The sequence below is a fragment of the Oncorhynchus nerka genome, linkage group LG9b (assembly GCF_034236695.1).
Source record: "Oncorhynchus nerka isolate Pitt River linkage group LG9b, Oner_Uvic_2.0, whole genome shotgun sequence".
Classification (NCBI taxonomy): Eukaryota; Metazoa; Chordata; class Actinopteri; order Salmoniformes; family Salmonidae; genus Oncorhynchus; species Oncorhynchus nerka.
This window is the reverse complement of record NC_088424.1, coordinates 29298959-29319797: the sequence shown is the minus strand read 5'-3', so window position 1 is coordinate 29319797 and position 20839 is coordinate 29298959. Positions and strand designations below refer to the sequence as shown.

At 41.5% G+C, this 20839-nt stretch overlaps 1 protein-coding gene across 1 annotated transcript in view; it reads right to left on the bottom strand.

The window, feature by feature from the left end:
- LOC115114559 (acid-sensing ion channel 1C-like) overlaps positions 1 to 20558 on the bottom strand; it is a 52665-nt gene extending 32107 nt beyond the window's left edge. Inside the window, exon 1 of the mRNA XM_029642914.2 lies at positions 19773 to 20558. Within this exon, the coding sequence (XP_029498774.1) occupies positions 19773 to 20303 (531 nt within the window). The 5' untranslated portion in view covers positions 20304 to 20558. The remainder of the gene's footprint in view (positions 1 to 19772) is intronic.
- Positions 20559 to 20839: the final 281 nt, after the last annotated feature.

Genomic DNA, 20839 nt, shown 5'->3' with positions numbered 1-20839 from the left:
AGCCTACCTGGCTGGCATGAAAATTAACCACTGGGAAAGCGTCCTCCATTTGCTACTTAAGTGCATAAATGAAATGGCACAAGATACAAGATTTTTTTGCGACTTGTTCGAATCATAGTCACAAACATCATGTAGCCTAGCCCATAGGCCTATACGTTTTAATGATTTTTTGTATCACAACTAAGGTGGCCAAATAACTTCTTAAAATTAGGCAGTCGAATCTGCTTTACAAGCGGTGTAGAGCCTAACTGGCATATATAAACAGGGCGTGAGTTTCAAGTTAGGGGAAGATAACGGTCACCATAAAAATGCAGCTTTATAATAAAAGCATTACATGTATAATTGCATTTGCAGTCACTTGTTGTAATGGTGTTTTCTGCTAATGGAACAGCCTAATAGTTCACCAACGTTTTAAGCTCAATGTTCTAATCTGTTGCATCAGCCACATTACATGAAAACGTTTTTTGATGCTAGTGGTTGTATTAATATGGGATCTATGGCATCCTTCAACTGTCCCAGACTGTTTGGAAAATGTCTTTCTCGCACAGAATAGAACAGGTTGACTTTTGTACTATGGGGGATAGTAGATTGACATAGGCTAGTCGCGATAGCCTGTGAAAAAGATCTGATTATTTGACAGAGTGAGAGATGCTTCGGATTGCACACACTCAGGGAGAAGTGCACAATGCAGCACTCCAAACGGAAAAGGTATGGATTTGTTTAGGCATGGGTTTTTTAGGGTGCAATATGGCCACAAAGGGGATGCCGCTGTGAAATTCGAGGCATTATCAAGTGCTTGTCAAATTTTGAATGAGAGACTACTGGAGTGTGTACAGCCTACGCAAAAAAACTAAGCAGAGCTCAAGCCTTTCAAGCAATTTTTTTCAAATCATCATTAGTCGCATCATGCAGCCATACAATGTACTAAAAATCAAAACATGTAGCCCAGTGTTTGTAGAACAACTAAAATGACATTAATACCTTTAAATGAAGCATATAGGAGGACCTGTTTCTTTGTTAACCGCTCAACACAGAATAGCTGCATGTGCGCACTCCCTCAAATCATTTGGAGAAAATATTTTGTATTCTTCATACTGTAAAATTATATAAAATAATACCTCGGAATTCTAAGCAAATCTTCTCTGTTAAATGAACTAGTGTAGCCCACAGCCATTTGGCATAGCCACGTCGGGACCTAACATCAGAACAACTCAGAGTATCATGGTACTATTATGTTCTACTGAAATAGACTACATCTTCTTCATATCATGCTCCTTTAGACCAGTCTTAAATAAATAATGGATTTATTGTGTAGGCTATATTACATGGATTTATTAGACTTTATAAAATGGCTTGTAGGCTATGTGTGGAAGCGAGGAGATGTTAAATGTGTTTTATTAAAGATATACCCCTTAAATATGCACTATACAGGCCTCTCCCTGACATTTCCTGGTTGACAAAATTCTAATAGTTCGCCTAATTTCAGTTTATGTGACAAAACAAGCAAGTATAGTGTAGAGAATCATTGTTCCATCTAAACCGCTGTGAAATAGATTTTCCATAACCAAAAATATTGTATTTTTAACTGTTTGAAGCTAGTGTACAAAGCTGAAAGTAAAAGATGCAGGAAACTTAAGAACAGGAAGCATGTAAAAATAGCAAACATCAAACAGATCTGCTGCTTCTTAGACCTACTTTCAATGAGAATCACAGATCTATAACACACATTTCGATGTGAATTTGGTCGGGTCGACCAGAAAGTTACATATTTCAGCTTTAATTGAAACACGAACGAAGCAGTCACCCCACCTCTGGTTTGATAAAAAACTGATGGATGGGACTGGAGAAATGTAATCACTCAAATTCATTGACAGAACTATAGATGCAAAGGCTGACTATCTATGATATCAGTATTATAGTTTTAGTCATTAGAGGCTTTACAAGAGGCTTTACAGTGTTTGCTTTACTTTGTTAACTAACATTGTAGTAAAACAAGCTTAAAATCCAAGTGCTTCACTATCCAAGTGGGTACTCATGGTACCAATACACTTTACAAAGAGAAGGATTAAATATAGTTAATCTATTCCAACATTCCCACTCATCTACTCATAACTGTATATAATCAGATCTTTCAATAATATTCTGCACTGATCAAGTCAAATCTAATTTTATTTGTCACACTCGCCGAATATAACTTACTTACAAGCCCTTAACCAAGCCCCAGTTTTAAGAAAGGAATTAAGAAACTATTTACTAAATAAACTGAAGATAATAAACAGCGAGCAGCAGCAGTGCTAAAACAAGGGGGGGGGGGGGGGGGGTAAATGCAAATAGTCCATTTGGCTATTTAATTAATTGTTCAGCAGTCTTTTGGCATAGGGGTAGAAGCTGTTAAGGAGCCTTTTGGACCTAGACTTGGCGCCTTAAGGTCAGACTTTTATTTATTTTTATTTCACCTTTATTTAACCAGGTAGGACAGTTGAGAACAAGTTCTCATTTACACTGTGACCTGGCCAAGATAAAGCAAAGCAGTGTGACACAAACAACAGAGTTACACATGGAATAAACAAACATACAGTCAATAATACAATAGACAAATCTATAAAAAGATGCCGAGCAGTTGCCATACCAGGCGGTGATGCAACCATTAAGGATGCTCTCAATGGGGCAGCTGTAGAACTTTTTGAGGATCTGGGGACCCATGCCAAATCTTTTCAGTCTCCCGAGGTGGAAAAGGTGTTGTCGTGCCCTCGTCACGACTTTCTTGGTGTGTTTGGACAATGATAGTTCGTTGGTGATGTGGACACCAAGAAACTCTCGACCCGCTCCACTGCAGTCCTGTCGATGTGAATGGGGGCGTATTCGGCCCTCCGTTTCCTGTAGTCCACAATTATCTTCTTTGTCTTACTCACATTAAGGGAGAGGATGTTGTCCTGGCACCACACTGCCAGGTCTCTGACCTCCTCCCTATAGGCTGCCTCATCATTGTCGGTGGCCACCGTTGTGTCGTCAGTAAACTTAATAATGGTGTTGGAGTCTTGCTTGGCCATGCAGTCGTGGGTGAACAGGGAGTATAGGAGGGGACTAAGCACGACTGAGACAGTCAATTGTTGTGAAATTCCTGCAGCTCTGTCCAACACACAAAGCCAAGGCACTTCTTAATAAGCAAAGTGGCATCTCAAAATTTTAACAGATATTCAAGTGGATTTGAACTTTCCACATCTCAAGCTACAAACAAACTCCCAGCAGCAATTTTTTTGACATTTCCAGAGGGTCTTTTTTCCCCAGTGATATCATTTAATGACACTTGCCTCAGCCTCACTGTGGAAAAAGACATCCAGGCTGTAGCATAAAACTGAGTGTGAAAGATGGAGCGATTCACAGGGTGCTCCCACCCTGCATGATGCATTTTCTTTTACAAGTTGCAGTTTTAATGGTGAATCTTTAAAAAAAATTAACAGTGAACAACTGCTTACATTAATAATATGCAAAATGTTTATATCTGTCTTTCCCACATGCTTGAAATACCATAAAGATTTCACAACTTTCATTTCTGCATTTTCTCCAGTCAACAATTGACTATTGTCTTCATAACTTAATCTCTATCTCTTTCTAACTATAAATCATGTGTTAAGAGTTTGTTATCCATAGCTGGCAAGTGGATTGGTCAAAGATTGGTCCAAACACTTACTGTATTCTGTGTTTATGTTCAAAAATCATTTTTACGGATGAGACTGTCATCCAAACTGAGATTTTTCTGTTATGAGATCTTCTCAAAGGCAGCGTTCAATTTATTCATGAAAATTACCAGCTCAAGGGCAATCATTAATGACTTTTCTGCTCTTTAAAATTGGAACCGCTACCCCAGCTATTGAAAATACATTTCTATCGCCTAAACATTTGCATTATCATTTTTCAAAGTGGATCTAACAATAAATTACCATTTAATTAAACATTTACACAGTATGCATAATTTGAAGACTACCTTGTAAACCGATTTACCTTAGAAATTAAACCCCATTGAAGTCTGCAATGCTAAAGGTAAGGGTGCATTTAGGGCCATATATGAAGCCAATCAAGCCATAGAACCCTTCTTTGTTCTATCTAACACCATTTCATCTACAGTAGCAGCGTGATTTCAATTCCAGGACTGTGTCCACACCTTGAGAGTAACTCAACCTCAGCTATACCTGTGCCGTGTGTCAGACAGAATCCTCCCTGATCATGTACAGTTGGTTTGAAGACCCAGAGGACTCATTAAAAGGCCAGAGGAGCAGAACATGGTTTGGACTGTATGGAGAGAGCTAGCTCCTTCAAGGGCCAGTGAGAAGGAATGCTAGTTGCTTCACACATCACATCCTTCCCTAGCTGGCACCAATTAGACACACCTCAAAAATACAGAGAGGGAGGGGGGATGGAGGGTAGAGAGAAATAGAGAGAGGGAGGGGGGAGAGAGAGAGAGGGAGAGAGAGAAGGGAGAGAGAGAGAGAGGGAGAGAGAGAGAGAGAGAGAGAGAGAGAGAGAGAGAGAGAGAGGGGGAGGGGGGGGTGGAGAAAGGAGGGAAGGAGATGGAGGAGGTGAAGTGTGGATAGTGGTTTAGGACTCATTCATTCTCTGATGATAGTCTGCCGTCTGAACCTCAATACAAATTTTATTGGGAATGAATCTGCAAACCTAGAAAGAAAAACATCTCACATGTTGTCCTAACTACTGGGATTTATAGGGTTCTAACAATTAAAAAGAGACAACAAAAAACTGTGAAAGTGCATCATGTACCATCAACCCATCAATTCATCCTAGCAGATTGTGACTCCGGCCTCTTCTTTTGTCGAAGAGGGACATCTTGTGGCCTGTTTTTAAATGAACCTAACCTCCTCTGGCCAAGAGAGGGATCAACACATCCACTCTACATTCTACAGATGGAACGCAGGGAAACCAAGAATAAATTCACATCAAAGACTACTTCCTACTGTAATGTTATTCATGTAAAATGTACAGTTAGGGTGAATATTGAACCATCCTACCTCAGAAAAAGGACATTTCACATTGTTGCGGATTTTATGCAACCGTACAGAACATTTTTTGGGGGAACCGTTGCTATTTGAAAGATTAACTTCAACCTATCTACACTGCAGAACATATTTGTTAAAAGCTTCTTGAAGACTTAACAACAACTGTCATCTTTTAAAAAGCTCCTATTTAGTTATTCAGTGGGGAACGGGGTCTAAATTCAAAATAATTACTACGTTGCTCTCAAGTCTAAAATGATCTCTCTCCCAGACAGAGAGAGGTTTTTTCAGGTAAGAAGAGGCCAGGAGTCAGCAGCCAGCAGCGTTACTTATTTGAAATCAAATTGCCAACATCTCTGCCTGAGTGGGTGTTGTGTGTATTCCCTGGGTGAACTGAGCCTGAGCCCCGAGCAGAGCAGAGCAGAGCAGAGGAGAGGCAGTCTATATCAATAAATACCAGATGCAGTTGCCTTCACACACCCAGCAGGCAGCATTCATCTAAAGGAAACATAACCCACTGGGCACAGACATCAGTTCAACATCTGGTTTTGATTTACAATTGATTGAGTTGTCAACAAACCTGAATTCAACGTGAAATCAACAAAACATTTCACCATGTCATTGGATTTAGGTTAAAAGTTGGGTTAAAAAAAAAAGACATGTTGATTCAACGGCATCACAACATTGATTCAACCAGGGTTTGTTTCACCAGTGGAAAGTGTTCTGTCTGTCAAAGACTTCTAGTCCATAGCTTGCAGTCACACTTTGAAAGATTCCTCATTCCTTGAATTCTCTCATCCTCTCCAACACATCATCTATTACATGGATCAAGCCCCTTCTGGTGTGGTAGTGCGGTAGTGCTTTCATACATCCCAATGCATTGGGTTTGGGTTGTTCACATTCAACTTTTGAGGTTTCTTCTTGAGATCTGACTTTGAAAACTAGTTTGCTCATTCTACACAAAATCAAGTGGACTAAGCACTTGCCTTGTGCATAGTATGCTGTAGCTATTTAAAATCCAATAATATACCGTTATGATTCGACAGGCACTTGTAACCACAAAACCTGTGCATGAACAATATTTCATTGCCTAATCTAAATGTAAAGCATTTGAAAGAGCATAAGTTACTATAAGTACCTCATCAGTCAACGCGACCAAACTAGGGGAAGTGGGTTCGGGAATAATGTGAACTTTCTGGTCATTGTCTGATCTCCCACTTCCCCACAGTACAAGGCCACGGAACCCCTTGGGGAATCTCAATTTACAGGGAAGTAGATACACAATACCACGGAAGGTGCTACAAGGCTGTGCATGGATCGGAGATTCCATTAGAGGGAAACCAAAGCCAAATATTGACCTGAAGAGATAACAGAGGTAACTCTATATCAAAGGTGATTTGATATCAAATGATGATGAAGACTCCAGTCTAGTGATTCTGCCCTATGATAATCTGAGGAAAACATTATGTACAAGGTAGACAGTGGATACTGAGCCAACTTCATAAAAACTATAATCTATCTAATATGATAAAATAGCGGTGTGACTGCTATTTGTTGTGGATGAATGTACTCACGCTTGGGTCTAATGTCTCAACCTTACAAAATAATGAGGTTAAATGGTCTGGTCACCTAGCTCTTCCACATTCTGACCTCTGTTCGATGTATCTGTCTCTCTCTCTCACTCTCATAGTCATTGCACTTAGACTTAGAGTAACCATAGCTCGCTAGTTCTATGGCCTTGTCTTCATTCTATCTCTCTTGAGTCCTGTCTGCTTGTACCCATCCCTTCTCCTTCTCGTATGCTATTGACATCACAGCCTTATAATCTCTCTCTCTCTCTCTCTCTCTCTCTCTCTCTCTCTAGTAGTCTTACTCAATTACATTTTAAATTTAAGGGCTTTATTGGCATGGAAACATATATTAACATTGCCAAAGCAAGTTAAATAGATAATAAACAAAAGTGATAAAGACATTTCAAAAATCAGATTATGTGCAAATAGTTAAAATACAAAAGGGAAAATAAATATTTCTGCTGTGATGGCACACTGTGGTATTTCACCAATAGATATGGAGTTTATCAAACGTTTTCGTATTCTTTGTGGGTCTGTGTAATCTGATGGAAATATGTTTCTCTAATATGGTCATACATTTGGCAGGAGTTTGGGAAGTGCAGCTCCGTTTCCACCTCATTTTGTGGGCAGTGTGCACATAGCCTGCCTTCTCTTGAGAGCCAGGTCTGCCTACGACGACCTTTCTCAATAGCAAGGCTATGCTTGCTGAGTTTGTACATAGTCAAAGCTTTCCTTAAGTTTGGGTCAGTCACAGTGGTCAGGTATTCTGCCACTGTGTACTCTCTGTTTAGGGCCAAATAGCTTCTAGTTTGCGCTATTTTTGTTGTTGATTCTTTCCAATGTGTCAAGTTATTCTCTTTTTGTTATCTCATGATTTGGTTGTGTCTAATTGTGTTGTTGTCCTGGGGCTCTGTGCCGTCTTTTTGTGTTTGTGAACAGATTCCCAGGACCAGCTTGCTTAGGGGACTCTTCTCCAGGTTCATCTCTCTGTAGGTGATGGCTTTGTTATGGAATGTTTGGGAATTGCTTTCTTTTAGGTGGTTGTAGAATTTAACGGTTAATTTCTGGATTTTGATAATTAGCGGTTATTGGCCTAATTCTACTCTGCATGCATTATTTGGTGTTTTACATTGTATTTGGTGTTTGCCCCAGACCTCACAACCATAAAGGGCAATGGGTTCTATAACTGATTCAAGTATTTTTTGCCAGATCCTAATTAGTATGTTGAATTTTATGTTCCTTTTGATGGCATAGAAGGGCCTGCTGCCTTGTCTCTCAGATCGTTCACATCTTTGTGCATGTTACCTGTGCCCTGATGTTTAGGCTGAGGTGTGTATAGTTTTTGTGTGCTCTAGGGCAACGGTGTCTAGATGGAATTTGTATTTGTGGTCCTGACAACTGGACCTTTTTTGGAACACCATTAGTTTTGTCTTACTGAGAATTACTGACAGGACCCAGGTCTGACAGAATCTGTGCAGAAGATCTAGGTGCTGCTGTAGGCCCTCCTTGGTTGGGGACAGAAGCACCAGGTCATCAGTAGACATTTGACTTCAGATTATAGTAGGGTGAGGCCGGGTGCTGCAGACTGTTCTAGTGTCCTCGCCAATTTGTTGATATATATGTTGAAGAGAGTGGGGCTTAAGCTGGACCTGTGGAAAGAAATGTGTGTGCACATTTTAACTGCACATTTATGTGTAAGGTACTCAGAGTGGTCTTCTGGTCCGACATAGGAGGAGCGCACACCACCCACCACTTTCGAGTATATTACTTGCTAATGTTCAGCCTCTGGATAATAAAGTTGACAAGCTTAGGGCAAGAATTTCTTTCCAGAGCGACATCAGGGATTGTAACATACTCTGTTTCACGGAAACATGGCTCTCTCGGGATATACTGTCTGAGAACGTCCAGCCAGTTCGGTTCTCAGTTTATCGCACAGACAGGAATAAATATCTCTCCGGGAAGAGGAAGGCCGGGAGTGTATGTTTCATGATTAACGACTCATGGTGTGATTGTGATAACATACAGGAACTCAAGTCCTTTTGTTCACCCGACATAGAATAACTCACAATCAAATGCCTACTGTATTATCTCCAAAGAGAATTCTCTTCAGTTATAGTTACAGCCGTGTATATCCCCCCTCAAGCAGATACAACGATGGCTCTCCAAGAACTTCACTGGACTTTATGCAAACTGGAAACCACACGCATTTATTGTAGCTTTTATTGTAGCTTTTAACAAAGCAATTTTGATAAAAAGGCTGCCAAAGTTCTATCAACACATTGACTGAGTACTCGTGCTGCTAAAACACTCGACCACTGACTTCCGGGATGCCTACAAGGCCCTCGCTCAACCCTCCTTTCGGCAAATCTGACAACAACTCCCTCCCTCCCTTCCTATAGGCAGAAACTCAAATGTACCCGTGCTAAGGACTATTCAACGGTAGTCTGACCAATCGGAATCCACGCTTCAAGATTGGTTTGATCATGCGGACTGGGATATGTTCCGTGTAGCCTCCGATACTCCGACTGAGTTTATCAGGAAGTGTATAGGAGATGTTGTACCCACTGTGACTATTAAAACCTACCCTAACCAGAAATTGTGGATAGATGGCAGCATTCACACAAAACTGAAAGCGCAAACCACCTCATTTAACCATGGCAAGGTGACTGGGAATACGACAGAATACAAACAGTGTAGTTATTCCCTCCGCAAGGGAATCAAACAGGCAAAACGTCAATATAGAGACAAATTGGAGTAACAATTCAACAGTTTAGAAACGAGACGTATGTGGCAGGGTCTACAGACAACCACAGACTACTAAAGGAAAACCAGCCACGTCGCGGACAACGATGTTTTGGGTCTGGACAAGCTAAACACCTTCTTCGCCTGCTTTAAGGATAACACAATGCCATCGTCACGGTTCGCTACCAAGGACTGTGGGCTCTCACTCTCCATGGCCAATGTGAGTGAGATGTTGAAGCGTGTTAACCCTCGCAAGGCTGCCGGCCCAAACGGCAACCCTAGCCACATCCTTTGAGCATGCACAGACCAGCTGGCTGGTGTGTTTACGGACATATTCAATCTCTCCCTATCCCAGTCTGCTGTCCCCACATGCTTCAAGATGGCTACCATTGTTCCTGTACCCAAGAAAGCAAAGGTAACTGAACCAAATGACTATTGCCCCGTAGCTCTCACTTCTGTCATCATGAAGTGCTTTGAGAGTCAAGGATCATATCACCTCTACCTTACCTGCCAATCTAGACCCTCTTCAATTTGCTTACCACTCCAACAGATCCACAGACAATGCAATCACCATCACACTGCACACTGCCCTATCCTGTTTGGACAAGAGGAATACCTATGTAAGAATGCTGTTGTAACGGTCGTCGTATGAAGAAGGTGTGGACCAATGTGCATCGTGGTAAATGTTCATATTATTTTTATTTAAACTGAACACAAAACAAAATAACAAAGAGACTGAATGAAAATCGAAACAGTTCTGTATGGTGAAACACAGAAAAAAACTACCCACAACCCATAGTTGGAAAACAGGCTGCCTAAGTATGGTTCTCAATCAGAGACAATGACAGACAGCTGTCCCTGATTGAGAACCATACCCGGCCAAAAACACAGAAATACAAAAACATAGAAAAAAGAACATAGAACGCCCACCCTAGTCACACCCTGGCCTAACCAAAATAGAGAATAAAAAGACACTCTATGGCCAGGGCGTGACAGCTGTTCATTGACTATAGCTCAGCATTCAACACCATAGTACCTTCCAAGCTCATCATTAAGCTTGAGGCCCTGGGTCTGAACACCACCCTGTGCAACTGGGTCCTGGAAATCCTGATGGGCCGCTCCCCAGGTGGTGAAGGTAAAAAACAACACCTCCACTTCGCTGATCCTCAACACTGGAGCTCAACAAGGGTGCGTGCTCAGCTCCCTCCTGTACTCCCTGTTCACCCATTAAAATAACCTCTCACTCAACATCAACAAAACAAAGGAGATGATTGTGGACTTCAGGAAAGAGCAGAGGAAGCACCCCCATATCCACATCCATGGGATCGCTGTGGAAAAGTGGAAAGCTTCAAGTTCCATGGCGTACACATCACTGACAAATGGAAATGGTCCACCCACACAGACAGTGTGGTGAAGAAGGCGCAACAGCGCCTCTTCAACCTCAGGAGGCTGAAGAAATTTGTCTTGACACATAAAACACTCACAAACCATTCCATGTCCACAATTGAGAGTGTCCTGTAAGTCTGTATCCCCGCCTGGTACGGCAACTGCACCGCCCGCAACTGCAGGGCTCTCCAGAGGGTGGTGCGGTCTGCCCAACGCATCACCGGGGGCAAACACCTACCCTCCAGGACACCTACAGCACCCGATGTCACAGGAAGGCCAAAAAGATCATCAAGGACAACAACCACCCGAGCCACTGCCTGTTCACCCCTCTATCATCCAGAAAGCAAGGTCATTACAGGTGCATCAAAGCTAGGACAGAGAGACTGAAAAACAGCTTCTATCTCAAGGCTATCAGACTGTTAAATAGTCTGTACATAGACTTGAAATCACTGGCCACTTTAAATTAAACAGTAGTCACTTTAATTCTGTTTACATATTTTGCATTACTCACCTCATATACTGTAATCTATTCAATTCAACTGTATCTTAGTCTGTGCCGCTCTGATATTGCTCGTCCATATATTTATATATTCTTAATTCCATTCCTTTACTTAGATTTGTGTGTATATGTAGGGAAAGGGAAAGGTGGATACCTAGTCAGTTGTACAACTGAATGCCTTCAACTGAAATGTGTCTTCCACATTTAACCCAACCACTCTGAATCAGAGAGGTGTGGGGGGCTGCCTTGATCAACATCCACGTCTTTGGGTTCCTGGGAACAGTGCCTTGCTCAGGGGCAGAACGACAGATTTTTACCTTATTGTCTCAGGATTCGGTCCAGCAGCCTTTTAGTTACTGGCCCAATGCTCTGGGTATATGTTGTGAAATTGTTAGATATTACTTGTTAGATTTCACTGCACTATCAGAGCTAGAATCACAAGCATTTTGTTACACACACAGTAACATCTGCTAAACGTGTATGTGACCAATAAAATTTGATTTGATTTGTGTATATGGATTTTATAATGTTTTTCCCCAACACCACTTTGCATCCATTTGTATAGTAGACACTCATGCCAAATTGAGTCAAAAGCTTTTTGAAATAAGCAAAGCATGAGAAGACTGCCTTTGTTTTGGTTTGTTTGTTTGTCAATTAGGGTGTGCAGGGTGAATACGTGGTCTGTCGTACGGTAATTTGGTAAAATGCCAATTTGACATTTGCTCAGTACATTGTTTGAGTGTATGAGCATGCTAATGATAATGCAGAGGATTTTCCCAAGGTTGCTGTTGACGCATATCCCACGGTAGTTATTGGGGTCAAATTTGTCTCCACTTTTGTGTGTTGGGGTGATCAGTCCTTAGTTCCAATTATTGGGGAAGATGCCAGAGCTGAGGATGATGTAAAAGAGCTTAAGTATAGCCAATTGGAATTTGAGGTCTGTATATTTTATCATTTAATTTAGGATACCATCAACACCACAGGCCTTTTTGGGTTGTAGTTTTTGCATTTTGTCTTGTAGTTCATTCAACGTAATTGGAGAATCCAGTGGGTTCTGGTAGTCTTAAATAGTTAATTCTAAGATTTATATTTTATCATGTTTATGTTTTTGCGGTTTGTTCTTTGGAGATTGGAGAAGTGGTTTATCCATACATCTCCATTTTGGATAGCTAACTCTTTCCCAGAAGTGGTTAGAGTCTATGGATTCTTCTTCTTCAGCTAATTTCTGTCCCTTCTTTTTCTGTAGTGTATTTCTGTATTGTTTTAGTGATTCACCATAAAAAAGGCATAGGCTCAGGTTTTCTGGGTCTCTATGTTTTTGGTTGGATAGGTTTCTGAATTTCTTTCTTAGGTTTTTGCATTCTTCATCAAACCATTTGTCATTGTTGTTCATTTTTCTTAAGTTTCTGCTTGGAATTTTTTGATTTGATAGGGAAGCTGAGAATTCAAATATACTGTTTTTAGGTTTTCTACTGCCAACTTTACAGCTTCACTATTACAGTGAAACGTTTCGTCCATGAAGTTGTCTGAAAGGGGTTGAATTTGTTGTTGCCTAATTGTTTTTGGTGGTTTCCACACTACTTTCCTTCCATCTATAGCATTTCTTAATATTATTCAGTTCCTTTGGCTTTCATGCCTCATAATTTAGTATTGCTCTGTTCAAGTAGACTGTGATTTCTCTCTGTCTGCCACCCTGGTGTCACCCCCCCCCCCCCTCTCTCTGACAGACCAGAGGTGGCATTCCCATTCCAAACCCTTTTCTCACCCCAACCCGAGGCCGCCCAACAGTAAATGAAGGTAGCTCGCTATATTGCAAGAAGTGAATGAATAGCATATTTGGAGTTGCTGGGGCACAAGGACCGTCTGGGAGACACAGACGCTGCAACGCTGCAAAAAATCCACCCGAAGGCATTTTAAAAGTTATCCTTATCCTCAAGAAAGTGACAACTTGAGACGTCGACGGTTTGGAAACATCCATCAGACCACACAAAATAATCGATTACAGAAAAATGCATTAGTGTATTTACCCACCATCTTGGCACATCGTTGGTACACTGATGCGCAAACCCAACGTTTGATAGCGATGACATTACGCAACGCCAACTTCAGCCTGAGCACAGCATGTATTCACTGACAGCCAGGCTGATTTATGTGATCAGGGTTCTCGCTCCCTGCTTCAGACTTGTGAGTCAGGTTGAGCCGAACACAGATGTCTCTGAGTATTAATGAGCCTATCCATCAAACTCCACCTCAGAAGGTAGCAGATCTGGGTTTAAATACTATTTGAAGTCTTTTAAATACTGTTATGTTCGCTTTAGCCTACCTAGAGGGCCAGATGGGAGGGATTTATTGTGTTGTGAATATTCTATTGGATCCATTGCGCCAGCCAAGTAAATCATGCCCTGATAAAGTATTTGAAAATGCTTCAAATAGTATTTGAACCCAGGTCTGGAAGACAGCCGCTATGTGATACAATGAGTGGGCAGCGTGAGATAGGTTCACTTTGATAATTAAATAAGGGGTTATGAAATTTACTTTGGGCCGATCTACAAACGTCTCTGTTTAAATGTTTGGAGACTCATGCAATCTTTTTTCTTAATTTAAGATGGAATACTTAATAAGACCTATCAGAAAGGACATGTACACACCCGAACGCGCGCACGCACACGTACTATACAAAACACAAACACACCTTTGCTACAGATATAAAATGCTTACTGTGGCATTACAGGAAAATGTACATGACACCAAAAATAAGTCACAGATTCACATTTGTAAAACCAGGCAGTGGGATATATTTTAGTTTCTCTAATAATGACTACAACAAAGTCCAGGGAGAGACAATACCATTGAAGCGTTTGTACTTAATACGGTAACACATTTATATTTAGCTCTTGGCTGAGATATATATCTGCCATCTGCCAGCATCTTTCTACTTGATACTGTTTCTTCTCCAGTGAATTCCTGCACCCAGAAACATTCCTTCACTACTTGCAGAGGAAATAATTATTCCTGGTGCCTTGATATTTCTCTCCCAGACTCCTCAATATTATCGCACCAATATCTAACTCATTAACGGAAACATCTGCCGTTTCCCCAACTGCTGTAGTCATGCTGTGACATGGCTCATGCTTCCTCTCTCTCTCTTTCTTTCTCTCACACACACACACACACACACACACACACACACACACACACACACACACACACACACACACACACACACACACACACACACACACACACAAATCAAATGTATTTGTCACATGCTTCGTAAACAACAGTGAAATGTTTACTTACGGGTTCTTTTCCCACAATGCAGAGTTAAAGCTAAAAAACATGTTTTTTTAATAATGTGAAAATGTATGCATGCGCATTTTATCACATTTTATTGGTTGCCTACACATATTTAGCATATGTTATTGCTGATGTCGAGAAATGCTTGTGTGCCTAGCTCCAACAGTACAGTAATATCAAACAATACACAAAAATACACATAAATCTAAGAGTAAAAGAATGGAATAAAGAAATATAGCAATATTAGGACAAGTGTGTGTGTATATATATGTATATACAGTATATACACAATGGGGAGAACAAGTATTTGATACACTGTCGATTTTGCAGGTTTTCCTACTTACAAAGCATGTAGAGGTCTGTAATTTTCATCATAGTACACTTCAACTGTGAGAGACAGAATCTAAAACAAAAATCCAGAAAATCACATTGTATGATTTTTAAGTAATTAATTTGCATTTTATTGCATGACATAAGTAATTGATCACCTACCAACCAGTAAGAAATCCGTCTCTCACAGACCTGTTAGTTTTTCTTTAAGAAGCCCTCCTGTTCTCCACTCATTACCTGTATTAACTGCACTTGTTTGAACTCGTTACCTGTATAAAAGACACCTGTCCACACACTCAAATCAACAGACTCCAACCTCTCCACAATGGCCAAGACCAGTGAGCTGTGTAAGGACATCAGGGAAAAAATTGTAGACCTGCACAAGGCTGGGATGGGCTACAGGACAATAGGCAAGCAGCTTGGTGAGAAGGCAACAACTGTTTGCGCAATTATTAGAAATTGGAAGAAGTTCAAGATGACGGTCAATCACCCTCGGTCTGGGGCTCCATGAAAGATCTCACCTCGTGGGGCATCAATGATCAAATCAAATTTATTTATATAGCCCTTCGTACATCAGCTGATATCTCAAAGTGCTGTACAGAAACCCAGCCTAAAACCCCAAACAGCAAACAATGCAGGTGTAAAAGTACGGTGGCTAGGAAAAACTCCCTAGAAAGGCCAAAACCTAGGAAGAAACCTAGAGAGGAACCAGGCTATGTGGGGTGGCCAGTCCTCTTCTGGCTGTGCCGGGTAGAGATTATAACAGAACATGACCAAGATGTTCAAATGTTCATAAATGACCAGCATGGTCGAATAATAATAAGGCAGAACAGTTGAACCTGGAGCAGCAGCACAGTCAGGTGGACTGGGGACAGCAAGGAGTCATCATGTCAGGTAGTCCTGGGGCACGGTCCTAGGGCTCAGGTCCTCCGAGAGAGAGAAAGAAAGAGAGAATTAGAGAGAGCATATGTGGGGTGGCCAGTCCTCTTCTGGCTGTGCCGGGTGGAGATTATAACAGAACGTGGCCAAGATGATCATGAGGAAGGTGAGGGATCAGCCCAGAACTACACGGCAGGACCTGGTCATGCTTCACAGAGTTCAAGTAACAGACACATCTCAACATCAACTGTTCAGAGGAGACTGCATGAATCAGGCCTTCATGGTGAAATTACTGCAGAGAAACCACTACTAAATGGTACCAATAAGAAGAAGAGACTTGCTTAGGCCAAGAAACACAAACAATGGACAGTAAATGTAAGATTTTTGAGTGTCTTTGTGAGACGCAGAGTAGGTGAACTTTTGATCTCCTCGTGTGTGGTTCCCACCGTGAAGCATGGAGGAGGAGGTGTGATGGTGTGGGGGTGCTTTGCTGGTGAGAATGTCTGATTTATTTAGAATTCAAGGCACACAGAACAAGCATGGCTACCACAGCATTCTGCGGCAATAAGCCATAAGATGACCTGGCTTCCACAATCACCTGACCTCAACCCAATTGAGATGGTTTGGGATGTGTTGGACCACAGAGTGAAGGGAAGCAGCCAACAAGTGTTCAGCATATGTGGGAACTCCTTCAAGACTGCTGGAAAAGCATTCCAGGGGAAGTTGGTTGAGAGAATGCAAAGAGTGTGCAAAGCTGTCATCAAGGCAAAGGGTGGCTACTTTGAAGAATCTCAAATATTACATATATTTAGATTTGTTTAACACTTTTTATGTCTTCACTATTTTTCTACAATGTGGAAAATAGTCACACAAAAAAAACCTTGAATGAGTAGGTGTCCAAACTTTTGACTGGATATGTATATCAATCAATCAATCAATATCTTTATTGTCCCAATTGGGAACTTTGTTGTGCAGTCACGTTTCAACAATAAAATCAATATTAAAAACAGTGACAACCATACAACAGATATGCACATAAGATAAATAATGAGCTCGGTTTCAGTCTTAAAATCATATTGGCCTAAGGTGACATGTGGGGTGGTGATTCCTCCTCTGGCCTCATCGTGCATTGTCCATTCACAATGAATGCCGGAACCTTGTGTTACTATGAGCAGACAAATAAACAGGTAGTTGAAACTTCCTGATTCTACCAGTGAAATGCGCTTGTTCTAGGTTGGGTTGAGGAGATTTCTAATGTTTAGGACAAAACATAATGTTGTTAATATAATAATGACTGTATACAGTGGCAGAGCTAAGATGAATTGTCCCTTTAACCTTAGCTCCATGATGCACGTTAGAGGAGTCATCTGAATTCAATCACCTCTTACTGTATCTCCCCACTACTGTCAGATCATCAGGCAGAGGAGAGGAGGATGAGAAATGAGAAGGAGAGGAGGAGAAGGAGAAGGACAAGGAGAGGGTGAGAAAGGAATAGGAGAGGAAGGGAAGGATGAGAAGGAGGAGAAGGAGGTGAGATGAGATAGAGGAAGGGAGGGGAAATGAGTAGGAGATTAGATGGAGGATAAAGAGGAGTAGGTGGAGAGGAGAGGAGAAGGAAGAGGAGAGGGGGAGAGGAGAAGAGAAGGAGGAAGGAGTGGAGAAGTGGGAGAAGGAGGAGAAGAAGGAGAGGAGGAGAGGATTCATGCAGCCAGAACCTGGCTGAGACAGAGAGAGGAGATCTTCATGAATCTTTAATCAGGCTCCTCTATACTTAGGCCTTCTCAGCTTCTCCAATTTCGGACATTTAGATGAAATCTGCTCTTCATATTGTGAGGACGTGATAAGCCAAGGTCAGCACACTGACTAAACACAGACACATAAAAACCTGCTACTTCTGGCCCCTCTATATGCCTCAGTTAGCTTAGTACGGTAAGTGCTGTATTTATCTCAATTAATTTAGCTCAACAACAAACAGCATTATGGTTATTTTTAGAGTTCTGAAAGTGAAAAGAATAATGCTCCATTACAATACCTACAAAACCCCATTTTTAATTCTCTGTCTTAATGGACTTACTATACATGGATTCAAATACTTGCCTATTATTTCTATGTGAATGGTGACAATGCATGGAACACTAGAGGAGTCTGTGTCGGCACACGTTTAACAGTGGGGCATCATTTTTCAATTTAGACCTTTGTCTCCCCACACAGAACCTTAATGGCCACGGTGAGGCGTCTATGTAATTATGATAAGTCATTTGCCTCTCAGTTTCACTTCTGCTGCTGTACAAAGACACTGCGCTGCATGACAAACTCCTCCTGGTTCTAGGCTTTCATTACTCAAATCAATGGCCCATTTCATCGAAATACAATCCTTCCCCTGTATCCGCAGCAGGACGATTAAGTTCCATTCAAATTCTGCTGACATGATTTTATCTCCTCTGCAGGGGGTTATGGGTAAAGAAAAAGACTGAACCAGACAGAAATGACAGGTGAAATGTTAGAGAAAATAAATGTTCCTCAGCTTACTGCAAATCAAAATGCTGTGTTGTAAAAGACTTGTGAACATAAAATGTACCTGAAATGTTTTAAGTTCCGAAGGTACAGTAGTTTAAATATCTGAGTGTTTGTCTTAGTTACTGCTGACAAAGCCTTCGAGATGATTAAAAGATTTCCATGGGCATTTTCAAAAGAATAACAGTGATATATTGAAACCTCTACTGTACTGGAAATCAGCATATGTTTGCTTCATAATGCATGATGAATGGGCTCAGAAGAGATTTGGTCCGGCCATCTGACACCTTAACAGTTTACATTTCAGAGCAGATACAATTTTAGAAATGGCTAGTATTCCCAACTGCTAAGAAAAAATGACCCTTGTTAATAAAATGAGGGACAAAAACTTGTGGCAACTGTTTAAGAAAGTGGTTTGGCATTGCACCGTATAGGGATTGGCATCACACCGTAGGAACTGGCATTGCCTACTAGGGATAGATACAAATCCCGCCTTATATTCACGACTGAGACAGAAAAATTCACACTTTGTCTCGTACCTGAATTTTAATCACCCCAGAGCTACGTACAATATTCCTTTAATCAACATGCCAGGATTGCTTTCCAACAATGGCAAATGCTTAGTCCTAATGAGCAGCTTGTGAATTTTAATCATCTACTCCACAATTTGAAAAGGAAGACATATTTAACATATTTGTTAACATATTTTGAATGTTTCAGTCATATTTACCCCAAAGGGTATTACTGTACTGTAAAATACGTAGTCTGCATCTACTGAGCTCATCAACTTTTTTTATTCTTATATTTTCTTATTGTAGAAGCATTATTGAGAGGGAACCCACAAGTAAACACTTCGTTGCACTGTGTATACCATATGTATCCTGTGCGAGAATAAACTTGATCTTGAACTTAAGGTGTGGTGGGTATCTCTTCTCATGACCGCCTTGGACACAGCTGGAATGACGTAGAACGAAATTAATCTTGGCCACAATAAATCTCCTAATTTAAATCTCCTGACATTCATAAACATCATTCATAAACATAAATTAAATTATAATTAAACTCACCATCTGGTATATCTTCAAAACTATCTCTTGAAGCAACAAACTACTTGAATTACTACAATTAAACAGAAAGACCCCCTACAGACTTTAAAAGTACCTACACAATTATATTACCTTATATTCAAATGTATTCATAACTTAAGCATGAGACAGGAACCTCTTTCAAAAAATTAATTACAATCCATCGCCTGGGTGCATAGGCTCGGTAAGGCTTTAGTTCTTCAACTCATTGACAGCATCTGTCTGGTTTTAATATATTTCATAACTGAGTGTACCCAATTAGATCCCTGATTTAGATCTATTATAACATTGTTGGAAATGTCATGTAGCTCTTTCTGTCTGGAATTCTGGAGTCTCGGAAAGATCAATAATAGTCCTCCGTGGATCAGTGCTTACTACTTTACTCTGACAGATCCCCTTCAGTTGAAGCCGCTGATACCCATAGACTGCCTCTGAGACTGCCCCATCCATCCGTTCTTACCGTTGTAAAGTTCTCCGGACCGCACTCCCTCCCTCTGTATTTGCAGTCGAGCAGCATCTCGTCTATGTTGTGACTTGTCCGCTGCACAAACTCCAGCATGTTGAATGTCTTGCTGGGGAAGAACTTACTGTTGTCTGTGGGCGTCCCCAGTGCAGCCAGGAAGTCATCAAAGTCTCCCTGCTCCACGCCGAGCATCCCGGCCATCCAGAACAGGTCGTTCCTCGTCATCTGGGACTTACGGAAGCTGTTATAGTTACAGAGAGTAATGGCTGGGAAGGGCATTACAGGGCTGTCCATCTCGTCCAGGATGGTGACGTGGGGGTACTGGTAGTACAGCATCACCATTCCTGCCACCTGGTAGAGGAAGGAAGACAGGGAGCTGGTAAACGCGATGGACCAGAGAAGACGCCGGATGGTCACCCCACCGGGAAGGAAGATGTGGCTGAGGCCGTGGAGAGTGCAGTTGGCCCCGAACACCGTGATGTCAGAGGGCCCCCGGGGCTGCTCTTCTTCCTCTGTCGGGGAACCCATCCTCCTAAATCAAGTAGCGAATTTGATTTGATTTTTGATTTGAATGTAGGAGTTCCTTCACAACCCCAATGTCTGCTTTGTTGGCCTGGGAAAGCTCTAAAAGACACTTCCATTCAACTCCAACTTCTGCTAATGTACACAAACTCCTGGTGCTCAGAGAGACCGTTGGTGGCAGGGAGGTTGTCCAAAAGTAAAAGGGGCGAAGGCAATAGAACCAGGAAGGGTCCAGTTTCCCCAGCACCCAAGGGAGAACAAGGGGTGGGTTATCATCAGAAGCAGGAAAGGAGAAATGGATTGCTGAATCAACCAATCCTTTGCGAGATCTTAGAGGGCACATTGAAGAGCAGGAGATAGAGTTTCATTAGGATATGAGACATAGGGCTGGGTGGGGCAGAGGGTTCAATCAGAGACACAGACACCACAGCAATGACGCACATTGAATTGAATTATAGGAGATACGGGACTAGAAATTCACAGGCGGCACATATAAGAAAGTGCTATATGCCTAGAAGAAACGTAAAGAAACGTCTTTGGAT